Source organism: Rhinolophus hipposideros, assembly GCF_964194185.1.
Source record: "Rhinolophus hipposideros genome assembly, chromosome: 12".
In the NCBI taxonomy this organism is placed as follows: domain Eukaryota; kingdom Metazoa; phylum Chordata; class Mammalia; order Chiroptera; family Rhinolophidae; genus Rhinolophus; species Rhinolophus hipposideros.
In genome coordinates, this window is record NC_138058.1 from 71,777,360 (window position 1) to 71,793,746 (window position 16,387).

General features: G+C 47.0%; 1 protein-coding gene across 2 annotated transcripts; it reads right to left on the minus strand.

Moving 5' to 3' along the window:
* Positions 1-938: 938 nt before the first annotated feature.
* RRM2 (ribonucleotide reductase regulatory subunit M2) lies at positions 939-15,238 on the minus strand. Of its 2 annotated transcripts, none has more exons than XM_081069556.1 (11): positions 15,032-15,238; positions 14,870-14,953; positions 14,425-14,568; positions 14,123-14,239; positions 13,417-13,550; positions 11,827-11,921; positions 11,568-11,701; positions 10,602-10,706; positions 10,404-10,517; positions 10,162-10,325; positions 939-1,258 (listed from the first exon to the last, which is right to left on the minus strand). In XM_081069556.1, the coding sequence occupies exons 1-10, from the start codon at positions 15,131-15,133 to the stop codon at positions 10,173-10,175; spliced, it is 1,182 nt and encodes a 393-aa protein (XP_080925682.1). In that variant the 5' UTR covers positions 15,134-15,238; the 3' UTR covers positions 939-1,258; positions 10,162-10,172. The 2 variants fall into 2 exon arrangements, with proteins under 2 accessions (XP_080925682.1, XP_080925683.1); XM_081069557.1 differs by lacking the exon at positions 939-1,258 and adding an exon at positions 8,295-9,175.
* Between the last annotated feature and the right edge of the window lie 1,149 nt (positions 15,239-16,387).

A 16,387-nucleotide genomic window follows, 5' to 3' on the forward strand; every position in this document is an offset into this window, starting at 1 on the left:
ACATATGACCCTTAACCACAGGCCCTCAATTCCAAGAGCAGGCCTCAGATCCCCGGCTCCCTCCAGTCAGTCACAAGTATTTACCGTCTATCCACCATGTGCCCTGGCCTCTGTTGGCAGTGACCAGGGATGTGAAAGGAGATGGGTCCTGCCCACAAGGGGCTGACAGTGTCCCTAGAGAGGCCACATTAATACAACGAACAGCATCCTAGTATAGCCTAAGATGGGTGACACTGAGCATGGCATGGTGGCACTAACTCTCTGAAGTTCCAAGCGGGAAACAGTGGGGGTGGGAGGGACTGAGGGCCCAACACCCCCAGATGAAGTCCCAGCTCTGCCACCTGCAGACTTAACCCCTCTGAGCCCTTAGTGTAGCCTGTACACAGACAGCGAAGGGACTTAATTGGGTCCATTGGGCTCCAAAGCCCAAGATTCTCTATACTGAAAAGGGTTTCAGAACTGCACCCCTGGCCACCCCTCTCGGCTGGAGGGGACTGGTTCCCAGTGACATGCTGAGCCTTGGAAGCAACCTCCATAGGCAACCGCAGAGGACAGGGCGCACGCAGGAATCACCAGATGCCCTGCATGGTACAGCCCCCCACACCCCGGCCATGCCTCCAGGGCTGGTTCCCTCTGCCTTGGGCTCCTGCAGGGGCCGTCTGCCTGGGGAGGCTGCAACTGCTCGTCAGTATTTGTCACAGACAATCAAACAGAGAACGCCAGAACAAAAAGAAACACTCCCTCCCACCACCCTGAGACGCCATTTTCATTTCTCCATTTGTGACACTTCCCATCTTGATCCACATTGTCATTATGACCAAAGTGATGTCACTGGTCATGGAATTGGAAAGACATGCTCGGTGACACAGTAACAGTTATTTCTCCATACGGATAGAACAGATGTATAGCTTTAAGAGCACAGGTATTAGTAGTATGTTGTAAAATAGACTTTTGTGTATTTATTATATTTGTCTTGAACAGTAAAAACACACAGAATCTTACGTTCTGCTGTTTCCATTTATCATTGTTCTGTCAGCAGCTCGCCCCATTGCTACATAAGCTTCCTATCGATCATATACAATGACTGGTTAGTGTTCCATGGTATAGATATCTGTAATTTAACCATTCCCCTTCCGCTTAACATTTAGGCGATTTCCAGCTCCAACTCTAATTGGAGACAGAAAGCTGAGTCCCCTGTTCAAGATTTCAGAATGAATGGGATGATTCAGCCACTCAGCATTTGCCAAGAACCTCCCACCTGCAAAGGACACAGAGAAAGCAAGTCACAGTACCCTGCACACACTCCACACACAATCCCAACCACAAACCCCTTTGACAGCCAGTGACCACCCTCACTACCTGGTCCCTCCCTCTGGCTCCAAGACCCTCCTTGGCTCCCCATTACTGCCAGATCAAGTAGAACCTCCTTTGAATAGAACTCTAAGTCGTGCCCACCCTCCCTTCACAACTCCTTTCTTCCTCTCCCACCTGTGACTCGTACCACCCTGCCATCACCCCCTATCCCCCCACACAGGGAGCCCTCTCCTGCCTTAGGCATTTGCAAACCAGTTACCCCTTCTTCCCCTGTATCTGGCCAACCCTTATTCATGTTCAAGGTACTGCTGGGTATCCCTTAGTCTGTGAAACTTTTGCTGACTCTCCAAGGCCTGGCATCCTTAGTGCCCCCTGTAGTTCACGCTGACCTCTGTCTCAGCGCTTAGCACCCCTCCAAACGCTGGTAAATATTTAACAACAGCTCTCGGAGGAGGGGACCCTGAATTGTAGCATTTACCCATCTCCATGGTGTAAATGCTCCCACCAAAGCCAGTTCTGAGCTACGTAAGTGACGTCCCTGGTCATGGAATTGGAAAGACTTGCTCAGTAACACGCTGTTACAGTTATTTCCTCCATACGGATAGAACAGATGTAAATAGCTTCAGGAGCATAGATAATAGTAAAATAGACTTTTGAGTATTTATTGTATTTGTCTTTAATATTAATTTAATTGTAAGCTTATGTAATTTAATTTTTAATAATGGCTGTATTTAACTACTAGCTCAGTGAGATGGCGTAAATTGAATCCTCCCAAAATTGATACTCTGAAGTCCCAACCCCCAATACCTCAGCATGTGACTGTTTTTGGAGAGAGGGTCTTTAAAGAGAGAACTAAGGGGAAATGAGGTCATGTGCGGGAGCCCTAAACCAATCTGACTAGTGTCCTTTTCTGAGGAGATCAGGACACAGACACACAGGGGTGACCGTGTGAGGACAGGGAGAAGACGGCCATCTACAAGCCAAGGAGAAACTTCAGGAGAAACCAACCCTGCCAACACCTTGACCTTGGACTTCCAGCCTCCGGAACTGTGAGTAAATACATTTCTGTCATTTAAGCCCCCCAGCCTGTGGTAGTTGGTTCTGGTAAGCTAATGCTCACAAAATGCCTGAAAATGTCATGCTCTGCTCGAATACTTGCTGGCTCCAGCCCTCCCTTACTGACCACCTGCCCTGACCGTGGACCATTCAAGAGGACGGTCGTACTTCACTTTTAGGTCATCAAACGCTTTTTGGAAAGGGTCAGATAGAAAATAGCGTAGCTCTAGGTGAAAAACTGGCCTGATACAGTGATTCCACTGTGCCATTGTAGCGCCAAAGCAACCATGGAGAGAACATAAGCAAGTGACGTGGCTGTGTGCCAATAACACTGGGTGCTATGAAGAAAAGAAACACAGGCCCGAAACACTCACTTGTGGAAAGCCCCCCTTAATACCGTGTTTTTCCGAAAATAAGCCCTAGCCGGACAATCGGCTCTAATGCGTCTTTTGGAGCAAAAATGAATGCAAGACCGGTCTTATATAATAAATTAATGTAATATATATAATACCAGTCACATTCATTTTTGCTCCAAAAGACCCGTTAGAGCTGATTGTCCAGGTAGGTCTTATTTCCGGGGAAACCGTAAGTAGCCTGACGGCAGTTTCAGCCTATCCCAGGAGTGGAATTTTAAATCAGTCTGGAATTTCCTGGTTAGCACTAGGGAGGTAACCTGCCTGATAAGATCCACTGCCTTCCCCTAAGGGCAGATGTCCTTGCCCGAAATAATCCACTTTTAACTTCCTTGTCCCACCCTCTTCCTGCCCATAAAAACCTAGCATTTTGTACAGCTCCTGGGAGCTCCTTTCTATTTGCTATAATAGATAGGATGTTGCTCAATTCATGAATCATTGAATAAAGCCAATTAGATCTTCAGATTGACTCAGCTGAACTTTTTTCAACAGCACTGAAATGTGGATTTCATATAATTTCCATGTGTCACGAAATATTATTATTCTGCTATATTTTAAAACACTCTTAGTTTGGAGTCTGTACAAAAACAGGCAGGGGACCAGATCTGACCCCTGGCTTCTCTTCCGCCCTGCCCCAGCTCAGAGGGAGGGCTGAGTTAATGTGTGACGCTGGGAAGTGAAGGAATTGAAGGTCTATCAGCCACCTCACAGGCTGTCAGCAGGCAAAGTCCCCTTCCAGGCAATGTCAGGAATCTTTAATGCAAAATGTTTTTCTAATATGCCAAGAAAAAAAAGCTTTCTGAATATGTAAATCAAATGTCTGCAAGGCAGAGCCATCCCTTTTGTTAGCTCTAGCGTTCCAAATGCTCTTTTAGAAATAAAATCCAGTGCCCTTTCCATTAAAAACTTCTACTTATTGTCTCAAAAGTGCCAATCAGTTCTGTGGAGATAGAACTACTGATCCGTGGTCACCAGGGGCTGGAGGGGACACAGAGAGGACTAATGGGTCTCGGGTCTCCCTGGGGAGTGAGAACGCTCCAAAGCTGAGGTACCGACTACCACTCCATCCTAACACCCTTGAGTTGCGCATTACAAATGGGTGACTTGGATGGTATGTGAATTATCTCAATAAAGCTGTTTAAAAGATACACCAGGAGCTAGTCACCTAATCCTCACCATGACATTTCTAAAGCCAGTCTTTTGGCCACTGTCCACGCCCTGACAGAAATAAAGAGCTCAGTGGGGTGTGGCAACGCAGCTCAGGAACTGGGATTCTGATTAGGATTAGCCCAGTGGGACGCTGGAATAGCCCCAGGCACCTATGGGGCGCCTTCCAAAGGAAGTCCCTTCTCGGCTTGGGCTGGGTGGAATCCTGGGGAGCCTGCAGGGGCCCAGGCACTTTGTAAACAACTGGACCCTCCAGTATTCCACCAAGGTCAGTTACAGCTCCCCACCCGACCTTCCTAGTGGTGTGTGGCTCATCACAGGCTGGTGACAGGGGCAATGCAGAGCATACCCTCCCCACCATGCTGGGCACACAGGTAAACCAGGACAAGGGGAGTGAGGACACAATCCCCTGGACACAGCTCGCTGAGCAGCAGCAGTTCCAGAAGCGGTTTCCTTGGGACCAGGGTGGAGACCTGGGGTGCCTGTTCTCTCACAATGGGAGTATGTGATAAAGGGACAAAGGTATGGCCATGGCCAGCACACTCAGTTCTAGTCCTGAGCCGCCGCTGTTTATGTGAGGTCCTCAACAAGGCACATGACTTCCCCAGCCTCTTGGTCACATCTGTGACAGAGGCTGTGACAATGGGGCTAATTATCTCTGCCCCAGGGTGATTGTGGATCAGAGGAACACAGGGCTGTGCATTCCCTTCAGGTTTAACTCTGTTGCTTGTGGTAGGAAAGTCACCCTGATTCTATTAGGAATTGATAAGCCTACTTAAGTGTAAGCTCCGGCGTGGGATTCAGGCATGGCTGGATCCAGAAAATGAAGCCATGAGGGCCCCATTTCTTTGTAGATCAGCTCTCCTTTTCCCGTGTGTGGACCCCACTCAAGGCAGGCCTGCCTTCCTTCATAGCTGCAAGGTGGCTGCTGCAGCCCCACTGTTCCCTAAACTCCAAGGCCAAGGGGAAAAATAGCTCCCCATCCCCCCAAACCCAGCACAAGTCCTATGCCTGCCTCTGGCGGGCAGGAACCAGGTCCTCGTCGCATGGAGTCTGGAATCCCAGTGGCTGTGACCAGGGGACTTTTGATAGCAGGGGTCAGTTGGTGGCTTCTGGGGGCAGAGCAAGCCTTTCTAAGGCCCTGACACCACTCATGAAGTGGATTCCATCTTGCCAGTGACAGCAGCCTCTCCCAGTCTGTCCTGCCACCCAATCAGAGGGGTGAAATGAACTGGGGCCTTGAGTTAGGCAGCCTCAGGCTCATCCTTTGAACTCAAGTCAGGTTGGGCCCCACCCAGGCAAGGCTCAGCCCACCCCAAACTAGTCAGCTTGTGCTTAGAACCAGTCTTCCTCACGTCTTTCCACCCATCACAAACCTCAACCCCAAGTTACTGTGACCAAATCATGTAACTCGCACGGCTCACATCATAAACAGCTTAGATCACACCTGCCGAGACCACAGTGGCCCCAGAACTTTGCCCTGGTGGTCCTGCCTGGATATGGGATGGAACATCATGTCTGGGTTCCTCAGACTTTACAAGGTCAATTTCAGGTTATGTCACCATTGCCTGTCTATCCCTTCTCTCCATGACTAAAACTTCCTTTAGAAATAACGTGTACCCCATCCTATCTTCATCTCTTCTGTTTTCTCATTTTTCGGGCAATTCCTTCAGATAGATCTCTTCCGGTTACTTATTCCTCACTATGTCTAACCTTACCTAAGCAGGTTCCTTTAAAGCTAGAGCTTTAATTGAGTAATTGTGTTGTAGTCCAAGAAATCCTAGCTGGTTCTTTTTCAAAACCATTTGTAAGTACTGTTCTTTGGGTTTTGATTCACTTTTTTCCCTTTGAGCACGTTACCTTTTATCTTATTAGACAGATGTTCTTGGGATTTTTACACCCAATTGTTCTTCCTACAATCACGTGTTTTGTAATTTATGACCGAGCTCCACCTGTGGGAATCACAGACGGCTGAGTTGGAGTTATGTATCTTCCATGGGTTCCTACACCACGAATCTGAGGTTCAGGCCTAGGGTTTTGGGTTTTTTGGAGTGCAGAAAGATGAACCCCATGCTGGTGGGATTATTCCTTGGCGCCCATTTCATTGGGTGTTGGGGGCCGGACCTGGCTTTATGCAGGTTTCAGTTCCAATCCCTCCAAACCCAAGGGGGTTTTGGGTCCCTCACACTCCGGGTTTTTCTAAGGGACTCACCCCCCACACCCCCAGGATTGTTATAAGCTCAGGCTTCCATGGTCCCTGCCCGTTCCAGCACCTGGGAATTCCCCTTTCTTGGGAAGTCATTACCCATTTAACTTTTCTTATTTGTCATTGGTAGGTGTTTGAAGCAGGAGGGGTTTTAGATTACCTCAGTCTGTCATCGTGCAGGAGCCACTCTAGTCTTTACGCCCCCGCCATGAAGTTTTTGAACCTTATACACAGCAATGGATTCAACCATTCTTGACATAAAACATTCTGATGTAAAGAATCCCTTCCCAGAATGACAAGGAGACACCACTGACCATGTTCTTCCTTTAGTGCCCAGAGTACACCGGGAGGTAGCCCCCTGTACGGGGGTGGGATGGGGTCCTATCAGTCTTCTCTGGTCTAAAAGGGCCAAGCCGTGCAATCCCATTGCCTCTAAGGCATGCAGCTACTCACTGATAAGGCTGGGACTGTCTTGCTCCGCAAAGAGCTAAGTTAAACCCTTAGCAGTCTCCAGCCCCACTGGCAGGGCTATTGATCCTCGATAACATACAGAAACAACTCCCTGGCCAGATGGCTTTAACAAACACTCATTGAGTTCCAGCTGCAATACCAGTCAAGAGGACGGCTCTCGTGGTCAGCCAGGCGTTGCCACGCCAAGTGAGCAGAAGCTGCGTGTTCCTATGCAATGAAACGTGCCTGTGCCGTGGCCAGGCTCAGTGCATCTGGAACACAAATCAGCAAGCACCTCCAGTTAAAGCTCTGAGCAGGGCTGCCCTTTCCAAAAGTGGGATCCAGGCACTGGTATTTTTTAAAGCCCGTGGGTGATTGTAAGGCATGCCAAGAGTTGAAAACGGCTGGTTTGCACCATATAAGGACCCCATCCCATCCAGATCTCAACTATGAGAGGAGCTAAGGTGAACTTGTGAAAACTGCCGACTCCCAGGTTTCACCCCAAGAGTGACTCAGTAGGTCTGAGATGAGGCCCTTGAGTCTCTGCATCTTTCGGGTTCCTGAGGCAACTCACTCCATGGTCTGACACCACTAATTTGGATGCATGGAGGTGTGTTCTAGAAAGAGTGTGGGTAGTGGGCATAGGCGGACAACAAAAGGGAACATGACTGTGGGCTGCCCACAGGGAGACTGTTCTAATAGTTGATGATCCTTAGAGCAGGGCTGCCCTGAACGTCCACAGTGGTGTCACCAACCTGACATTACCCATCAAATGACATTCACTGAGCACCTTTGGGGTGCAAAGGCAAAGCTCTCCACTGGGTTCCTCCAGGACACAGAATACACCTTTACCCATTATCCACCTCAAAATGCTTGGCTCAAATTCATTTCCTCCTTCAGGAGCCACTCACGGAGGGCCTGGTGCTTGGAGGCTGTGCCAGGTTGGGGACATGGACAAAACCCATGCCTCGAGTGAGCCTTCTCCTTCACAGGAGAAACCTGGCAAGAACCCTGCTGCAGGGAGGCGGGAGGCTAGGCCCCAGTCCACCAGGGGAAACCACGGCGCCCCCTCCCCGGCTCTCCTGGACACTCCCATCCCCTGAGAAGTTTCATTTTAATCATTCAACCCTTGTGTGGTATTCAAGTTTAAGACTCAGAAATGCTTCAGACAAAAATCGGTTTCCCTTTAAGCAGACCGGGAAACTGAATCCTAGCTGGAAGAAGTGAATTCCTACATGACACAGCTAATGGGAGGCAGAATCCTAAACCCACCTCCAACCTCCACCTGTACCTGAACAGCACAAGGCAAAGTGTTTATTCATGTTTGTTGTACAAGTGGAAAGACCACAGAATCAGGATTAACTTCTGTTAACAATAACTAACAAGATAGAAAAGGGTCGCATATTACAGTTTTTAAATGGACCATTGGACCATTTACACAATAAATGAAGAAAACTGACAATAGAACAGGCCAGTGGTCAGTCAACACACAACCTGTGTTAACAAATGTGGCCAAAGGATTGACATATGTATGTATTAGTTTACACTTGCTTCTGAAATATCTGAATGGCACATGTATTAGAAGCTCATGCAAAACTACTTTCCTAAATCACCAGGTGGCCCCTCAGAATTAGTTAGGTATTAGCACCAGAAGTAATTGCATTGAACAATATACACTCAGTTACGATCTGAAAGATAAGACTGGGTAATTATTTGAAAGTATAAACTACAGGTATAATCTAAACAGACAAAGTAAAACAATATTTTCCAACTTAAAACACAGCTAGTAAACATTAATGGACTGAAAGTCCATAGTACCTGTTTACACACAAAGTGAATTCTGAACAATTTTCAGAGAGCCAATTCCAGTCCTGGTTTTACCACTTAACCAGGAGCAAAATCTCAGCTGGGTCATTTTGTTCAAGGATGATTTGAAAACCAATTGCAGTACTATCTTAGATCCCAGCCAAGAATCTTGCATTTGGGCAGAATACACTTTGAGAAATAAAACGACAAACTGACGCTCACACACCCAGATTACCAAGTGTCAGCCCATATCACACTTCAATTCCTAATGATTTAAGATAAGAGCTCCTATCCCTTTATCTCTTATCCCATGAAACTCAACCTGGGCTACAGGATACATAATACAACCCATCTATGTGGCACCAAATGGCTAACACTTAGGTACGCACAGGATTGACTTTATAAAGTTGATGAAAAGGCATTTCATTAAAGAAAACAAAGAATATAAATTAACATGCTTAGATTACACAGGTTTATCTTACTTTGGTCACCTGATCAATTTTGAGTTGGCTCCAATTAGTGGTCAATAGAACACGGGGTGTCATCAAAAAATATGGTGAATGTTTAAATAAAAAACAAATTTATTACAGTAAAAGACACATTGCCGTTATTAATCTCCCTCAAAATATGCCCCCTCGCTTCAAACACACCCATCGTTCTTGCCACTTTCTGAAGCAGTTCTGGAAGTTCTCTTTCATGTCTTTACTTCATCCTCCATCATGACAATACTCCATGTCACACACCGCTTCAGGTACGGCAATTTCTGTCAAATAAAAACATTACGGTGTGTCCTCATCCACCGTATTCACCGTATCTGGCCCGTGCGACTTCTGGCTCTTCCTCAAAGTCAAAATGACCATGAAAGGAAAACATTTTCTATTGATCCAGGGCATCGAGGCAGCCAAAACAGTGCACCTAAAGACACTCACAAGGGTGACCGGCTAGCTCAGTTGGTTAGAACATGGTGCTGATAACACCAAGGTTGCCGGTTCGATCCCTGCATGGGCCACTGTGAGTGAGCTGCGCCCTCCTTAAAAAAAGAATTAAGAAAAAGAAAAAGACACTCACAGAAGGACTTTCGGAACTGCTTCAGAAAGTGGCAAGAACAATGGGATAAGTGTATTCTAAGCAAAGGGGATTATTTTGAGGGAGATTAATGGCAATGTGTCTTTTACTGTAATTTTTTAATTTTTATTTAAACATTCACTGTATTTTTTGATCATACCTCGTATTGTACGGTTGGTGTATTAAACCAAATTAGCTTGAATTGGGCCTTTACATTGATAATGCAAACTATGTTTATTTGTGTGTAAAGTGCCAGTTGTCTATACAAGTAAATAAACTTTAAAATCTGCTTTGAAGCCGTGAGGCTGACACCTTATAATGACCTTGTGGTAGTCACTGAACATTTAGCCCTGCTAATCAGAGGCAGCTGAGTCCCCACACTGAGGCCAAGACCTGTTCAGTGCCATGGTCACGCTGTGGATAGCCAGCCAGCCTGCTTGCAAAAGCCAAACACTGAAAAGGTCTTTTCTAAGCATAGCTTTTGTACACACCTTCATGCTAGGTGAGACTAGCGTTAGTAACAAATAGGATTAATACAGAGGTAGCTAGTTTTAAGTTGCTATGAATATTAACAAACATATGAACAATTCATGGCATATGGCTGGGTGATAGATACACTAAGTGAGCTGGATTTTTTTTTTTTTTTTTGATGAGAAGGGAAAGAAAAATCAGCAAAAAGCACACCTTTAGTTCATTTAGAAGTCAGCATCCAAGGTAAAAGAATTCTCTGTTGGACTTGACATCACTCCCATTCTTTGATACTCGCCTACTCTCTTTTCAAAGAAGTTAGTCTTCCCTTCCAGTGAAATATTCTCCATGAAGTCAAATGGGTTTTCTACTCTGAAAATCTGAAAAAGTTCACAGCAAAACATAAATACAAAACACCAGTTTCTAAAAGAACCAGAGGGCTATGAACAATACTTTACCTTGCTAAAACCCAGCTCCAGCATAAGTCTGTCTGCCACGAATTCAATGTACTGCTTCATTAAAGTGCAGTTCATCCCAATGAGCTTCACCGGCAGTGCCTCCGTGAGGAACTCCTAGGGGCCAAAACAGCTTCTCAGTAAAATGGAAGCACAAAAGTGTCTTCTTCTGGCAAGCACGAGACTGTACACGTCACCCACCTGTTCTATCCTAACAGCATTGACAATTATTTCTTTGACTCTCTGCTCCGAAGGTTTGTGTAGCAGGTGTTTGAACATCAGGCAGGCAAAGTCGCAGTGTAAACCCTGGAAGAAAAGGTTTAAGATCACTGTAAAACCAGACTTCCATCATTAATGGGGACTAGGGAATGGCTTTATCTTTTTCTGCATTCTCTTTATACATCCTGCTTGGCTGTACTAAAAGCACTTAAACTATTGAGAGGACGGCCAGTTTAACTGCTGCCTCCTCTGCTTATGTCACACGAGAAGGGCTCAGCCACACCCAAGGCTCTCAATGCTGCCACCTAGATGCTGACAGCAGGCTAGGTGTGGTCCTCACTGCCCTGTGATGTGGCAAAGAGAGAGGGGCCAGGACTTCCGCTCAAAGCATCCTTTCCTTTTGCAGCAGGAAAGGCAAAACTCTGACTAGGCTACTTTTTAGAGTTACAACTGAATGCGCAGGAAATCGTTAGTTCAATTTCAAGTGAATCAAGTCTGCAATTCTTAGTGCATTGAACCCAAAGTAATGCCAATGTGGCCTAAACTAGAACACCCGGGCACCTTCTCCTCCTGTCTGCAGCTTAATCCAAGTGCATTCAAAGACATATGTTGGATCAGAATGCGTTCTCATTTCACTGAGATGCTCATCAACTGACTTCCAAATACAGTAGAATCACACAAGATACTAGGAAAAATAACACATCCCTTTAAAAATCCCATCATTCATAGAGAAATACCTATATATAAATATACTGTAATATACTAAGAATGAGTAAAATAATTTCAGTATATTACTTAAAGTATTTCCTTCCCCGCCAAGTAAGTATATGGTTGAATTCACACGTGAAATGTGAATATAGGCAACCTGATACTGGGAATTCCCATCAATGAACACGAGAAGTTAGTGTTTGGGGTCCAGATTTAGCCTATTACTTGAACTAGACTCACCTCATCTCTGCTAATAAGTTCGTTGGAAAATGTGAGGCCAGGCATCAGTCCTCGTTTCTTGAGCCAGAATATCGATGCAAAAGAACCAGAAAAGAAGATTCCTTCTACTGCGGCAAAAGCTACAACACGTTCCCCTATTTAAGAGTTAACACCAAAATATTTCTAGTGAGTAACTGTTCGGATTCATAGAAAGGGCCAAGAAACCAATGTCATTTAGAAAATGAAGCTTAGGTATAAGGAGGGCCACAGGTAGCCTTACCATAAGTAGCCTCTTTGTCCCCAATCCAACGCAAGGCCCAATCTGCCTTCTTCTTTACACAAGACATCGTCTCAATGGCATTGAAGAGAAACTCCCTGGGAAGCACACAGAGCATCAGCAATTCCAGCAAAGACCGTCTGTCACAAGCTTCTGAATCGGATCACTGGGACCAACGCCAAAGTGGGGCTCAAACTGAAATGTGTTTTTTTCCACTGGTTTGCTTTTTCCTTCACTACCATTTTTAAAATATCAACATTGATTTATGTTAATACAAATTAGGTGTTCGTTAATTTGTGTTGAGCCCCAAGACCTAAAAACACTAAAACTCTTAAGCCATTACACCAAGAGCCTTTATTGGCTTAATTATTAATTATTTCAAGTCCAGGTCACGACAAAGTTCACAGGCCCTATCTTCCTTAAATTTGAAGAACCATAAAATCTGAACTGTTAGGACTATTTAAGCTATGCTGACCATTATTAACCTAAACAGACAGCATTTCTCCTACCAAGTCTGTATCAATGGGCTCCAAATGCCATATGTATTTAATAACATAAATGGAAAATTCCAGAAATAAACTTCATAAGTTTTAAATTACAATCCTGAGTAGCTGATAAAATCTTGTGCTTATATGTGCCACCTGTCACCCATTAGTCACTTAGCTGTCTGTTATCAGAAAGAGAACCACATTCGTAACTTTTATTATAGTATATTGTTACAACTATTCTGTTTATTATTAGTTGTTGTTGTCAGTATCTTCCTGTGCTGTGTTAAATTTATAAATTTAACTATCATAGGTATGTATATGTAGGAAAAAACCTAGTATATACAGAATTTGGTACTATTCAGTTTAAGGCATCCACACCGTCTTGGAATGTATTTCCGGCAGATAAGGGGGAAACTACTATATTATGCAATTCCTCACTTACACTTCTAGGTCTTATTTTCTGTATTTTACCGGGTTTCCCCGAAAATAAGACCAGGTTTTATGTTAATTTTTGCTCCATTAGGGCTTATTTTTCAGGGGATGTCATTTTTTTTCATGTACAACAATCTGCATTTATTCAAATACAGTCATGTCATCTTCTTCTGGAACATTGTCATAACGCACTAAATGCTTCTGTCTGGCTGAGATCTTAACTGGGGCTTATTTTCAGTGTAGGTCTTATTTTCGGGGAAACACGGTATTACTAGCTCTTTAAGAAGCCAGCTACATTCTACTTTATATCCTCTCCCCTGCCCCAGCCTCACATTGTAAATTAGGGTCTGCCACGAGTAAAAACTGTCAGACTAAGGTTTTAGTTCATCATACAGAGCCTAAGGGATGTTTTCCCAAAAGAAGACATTAGATTGGATGACCAACAGTAAACTTCCACCTCTAAAAATGGAGTCACCGCACCATAACTTTGTTTTTAGTGATTGGCTAAAAGTGAATTTAGGTTTCTTCTTCAAAACAGACACGATCATGGGTGCTAGCTAGGAATTTTTGATTTAGTCATTTGAGTTATTTTTCTATCCCGGTCTGAATCCAAAGACTTGAAATAAACAATTAGTGAGTCCTAAACATGCTGGCATACCACTCAAATACTCACCTTTCCTTGGAATCTTTAATGTAAGTGTCAATGAGGAGACTATACATCTCAGAATGTATGTTTTCCATGGCAATTTGGAAGCCATAGAAACAGCGGGCTTCTGTAATCTGGACTTCTTGGCTAAACCGCTCCACCTAGTGGCAAACACATCCAAGTTCAGCGCGATTTGGGTTACTGGACATTGGTTACATCATTCTCCTTTTATGGTACCATGTTATGGTTTGTTTCTCTATGTAATTCATTCTTCTGTGATGAAGGTGGGCATGGCCTGTCATATACTCAACGTACCGATCAGGACATAGATAACCCCTCTTTTATACGGTTTCTGCGAACGCTTGGTTATCGATTCATTCTCTCCTAATTCATTGTGAGAAGGATCCACTCAGCATCAGCCAGATTATTAAACCAAATTATGTACGACCCGATTATTAAAACAGCAAAGGCACAAAAAGGAGAACAAACGTGATCCCCCCCAGGAGCAAACCCATGACCCCTAAACGTGGTCTTTGAGCTTCTCCAGTCAGGGGAAAAAAATCCCCGTAAGGAAGAAATGACTGTGAGCTATATTATAAACCAGGAAATGCCCCATCACAATTACCTTCTAGATACATCTCGGAATGGAAGAACTGAATAGACGAGGAAAGAGAATCGGTGCTCCCCTAAATCTTGACGTGGACAGACACAGACCGTCTGGGGGACAACTCACCAGGTTTTCGTTTACTATGCCGTCGCTCGCCGCAAAGAAAGCCAGCACGTGCGATATAAAGTATTTCTCGTCCGCCTTCAGGGTTTCCCAGTGCTGCAGGTCCTTGGAGAGGTCCACCTGACGTTTACAGGTTCGCAAGGGGTCAGGCCGCAGGACCCGACACCTGCGTCCTCACCTGCCCGTCCGCTGGGCCCACGTGGTCCCCAGCTCCCTGGGCGCGCCCTTGGCCCCGGGGACACCGCACAGCCTCCGGGGGCAGCGCCTCCCCTCCCTCGTGTCCCCTGGCGCCCGAACCCGGTTACCTCCTCCGCTGTCCAAAAGGAAGCCTCGGCTTTCTTGTACATCTGCCAAATATCGTGGTATTCGATCGGAAAGACGACGAAGCGGCGCGGGTTTTCTCGCAGCAGTGGCTCATCCTGCGCGCCGAGCGCAGACACCTTCGTTTTCTGTCGGGGGGAGAAAGGACTGAAAACGTCAAGTGTCCATCGAAGCACATGACACGGCCACGCTGCCCATCCAGCTACACTCGGTGGCGGGACCCTTCCTGGGGGTCCCTGTCTTACGTGTCAGCTGTTACGCACGTATCCGTCCCCGCGGAAATTTGAACGACCGATTCCGAAACAGGCGGGAACGGAGCCCGGGGACCGGAAGCGGGAGGGTTTACGAGTCAGTGGGAAGACAAAGGCGGCCATGGCGCCCGAGAGCCGCGCCCACTGCGCTCTCTCCGCCCCCGGGGCTCGGGCTCACCGGCTCCGCCGCCTCCGCCGCCTCCTGGAAGATCCTGCGGGCCGCCTTGCTGGCCAGCACGCGGGCGCCGTTGAGAGCGGGTGGCTGCGGGGACACACGCGGTGAGAGGCAGGCCCAGGCCCCCCAGGTCCCCGCCACCCCAGCCGGCCCGAGCGCGCTCACCGTGTTCTCCTTATCCGCCAGGCTGAGCCCCTTCAGGGGCGAGAGCGGCAGCGGCGGCTGCTGGTTCCCGATGGGAGCGAGCGGGACGCGGACACAGTGCATGGCTGAGGCGGCGGCGGGCAGGTCACGCAGGCGGGGCTGTACTCAGGGCCCGGGAGTCGACGGCCCGAGCCCGCGCCGCTATTTAAAGCGGCGCCCTAGTAGTACGAGGCTTGGCGGGTGGTGATGAGCCTTCCCATTGGACGGGCGCCGAGCCCGCCCACAGCCCCACCTCCGCTAGGGGCTCTGCGAACCTGTTTGGCTGGCGGCGGGCGAGGTTTTGCAAGTAAGATTGACGAAAACGCTTGCAAAACGGCTCTCTCCTCCGGGGACAGGCGTTGTTGAGACCTTTTAGCTACGTGTCCCTGGGGGTGGGGATGCCAGGGCCCTGAGCTCAGGCCAATTGGTGGGGTCCCGCCGTGCAGTTGCTGTCACTTGGACAAATGAGTTACAGCTGGGACTGAGAACGCACTTAACCTGTGAGATTATTAATGGGAGGACGAAATAAAACTCGTGTAAAACGCTCCGTCCTTTGTAAACCCTCAATTAAATGGCAAGAGAGAGCCTTTGGTGCAGTTTCCCACTGAAAATGTGGCTGATGTCAGGCCACTGTCCCGTGTCAACAGTGGTTTAAAAATTGCAAACTCAGCAAAAATTCCTGAAAGTTCAGGTAAGGATTGAAGAACCAGTTCATTTACTGTTTATTGGGCATCAAATAGCCAGCAGAGGTTGAAAATCTCCACTGGGGTGAGGGTGGAGACGTGTGCTTGGTCTAAGGTTTCATTTTACTTTCTATTTGCTTTTTTTGCTTTGTCTCAGACGTTTGCCCTGGTAAGTGGCAAAACACCAGAAATGAATGAAGAGCTCCTGTTAACACTGTGTGTACAGGAACCATTAAGTAACTGGGAGCTAGCTAGATATTATGATTTCAACTCCGTTTTGAGTTTCTTTTTTTTTTTCCTGGCCACCACAATATGTGCATTGTAGAAAACTTGAACCTGTGAGTAGTACCACGAGGCAGGGCAAAAGTCGCCATTCTCTCTTTCGCTATCCCCCAGCTTTGAGTCATTTGGGCACGTTCTTTTCCGCCTAAGTGGTGAGCTCACTTTGCAAGAAGGAAACCGGCGCAGAGAGCGGCGTGTCTCCCCCTGGCCGTGGCGCCCGGAGCAGACCGCCTGGCAGGGCTTCTGGTCCGCACGGCCCCCTCTCTAGCCCCGGGGGCCACACAGGGCAGGGGCCGGCCCTGCGCGGCCAGTACTTGCGGGCAGCCCAACCACAGGAGGAGGGGACGCGGCCGCGGCCGCTGAGCGCGAAGTG

Bases quoted from the DNA above. Each gene is read 5' to 3' on its own strand.
- RRM2 (XM_081069556.1), bottom strand. From the start codon at position 15,133: ATGCACTGTGTCCGCGTCCCGCTCGCTCCCATCGGGAACCAGCAGCCG. The intron at 10,518-10,601 runs GTGGGTGACGTG...TTTGGCCCCTAG, and splicing joins ATGCTGTTAGGATAGAACAG to GAGTTCCTCACGGAGGCACT. The intron at 10,326-10,403 runs GTAAAGTATTGT...GAACTTTTTCAG, and splicing joins TGGAGCTGGGTTTTAGCAAG to ATTTTCAGAGTAGAAAACCC.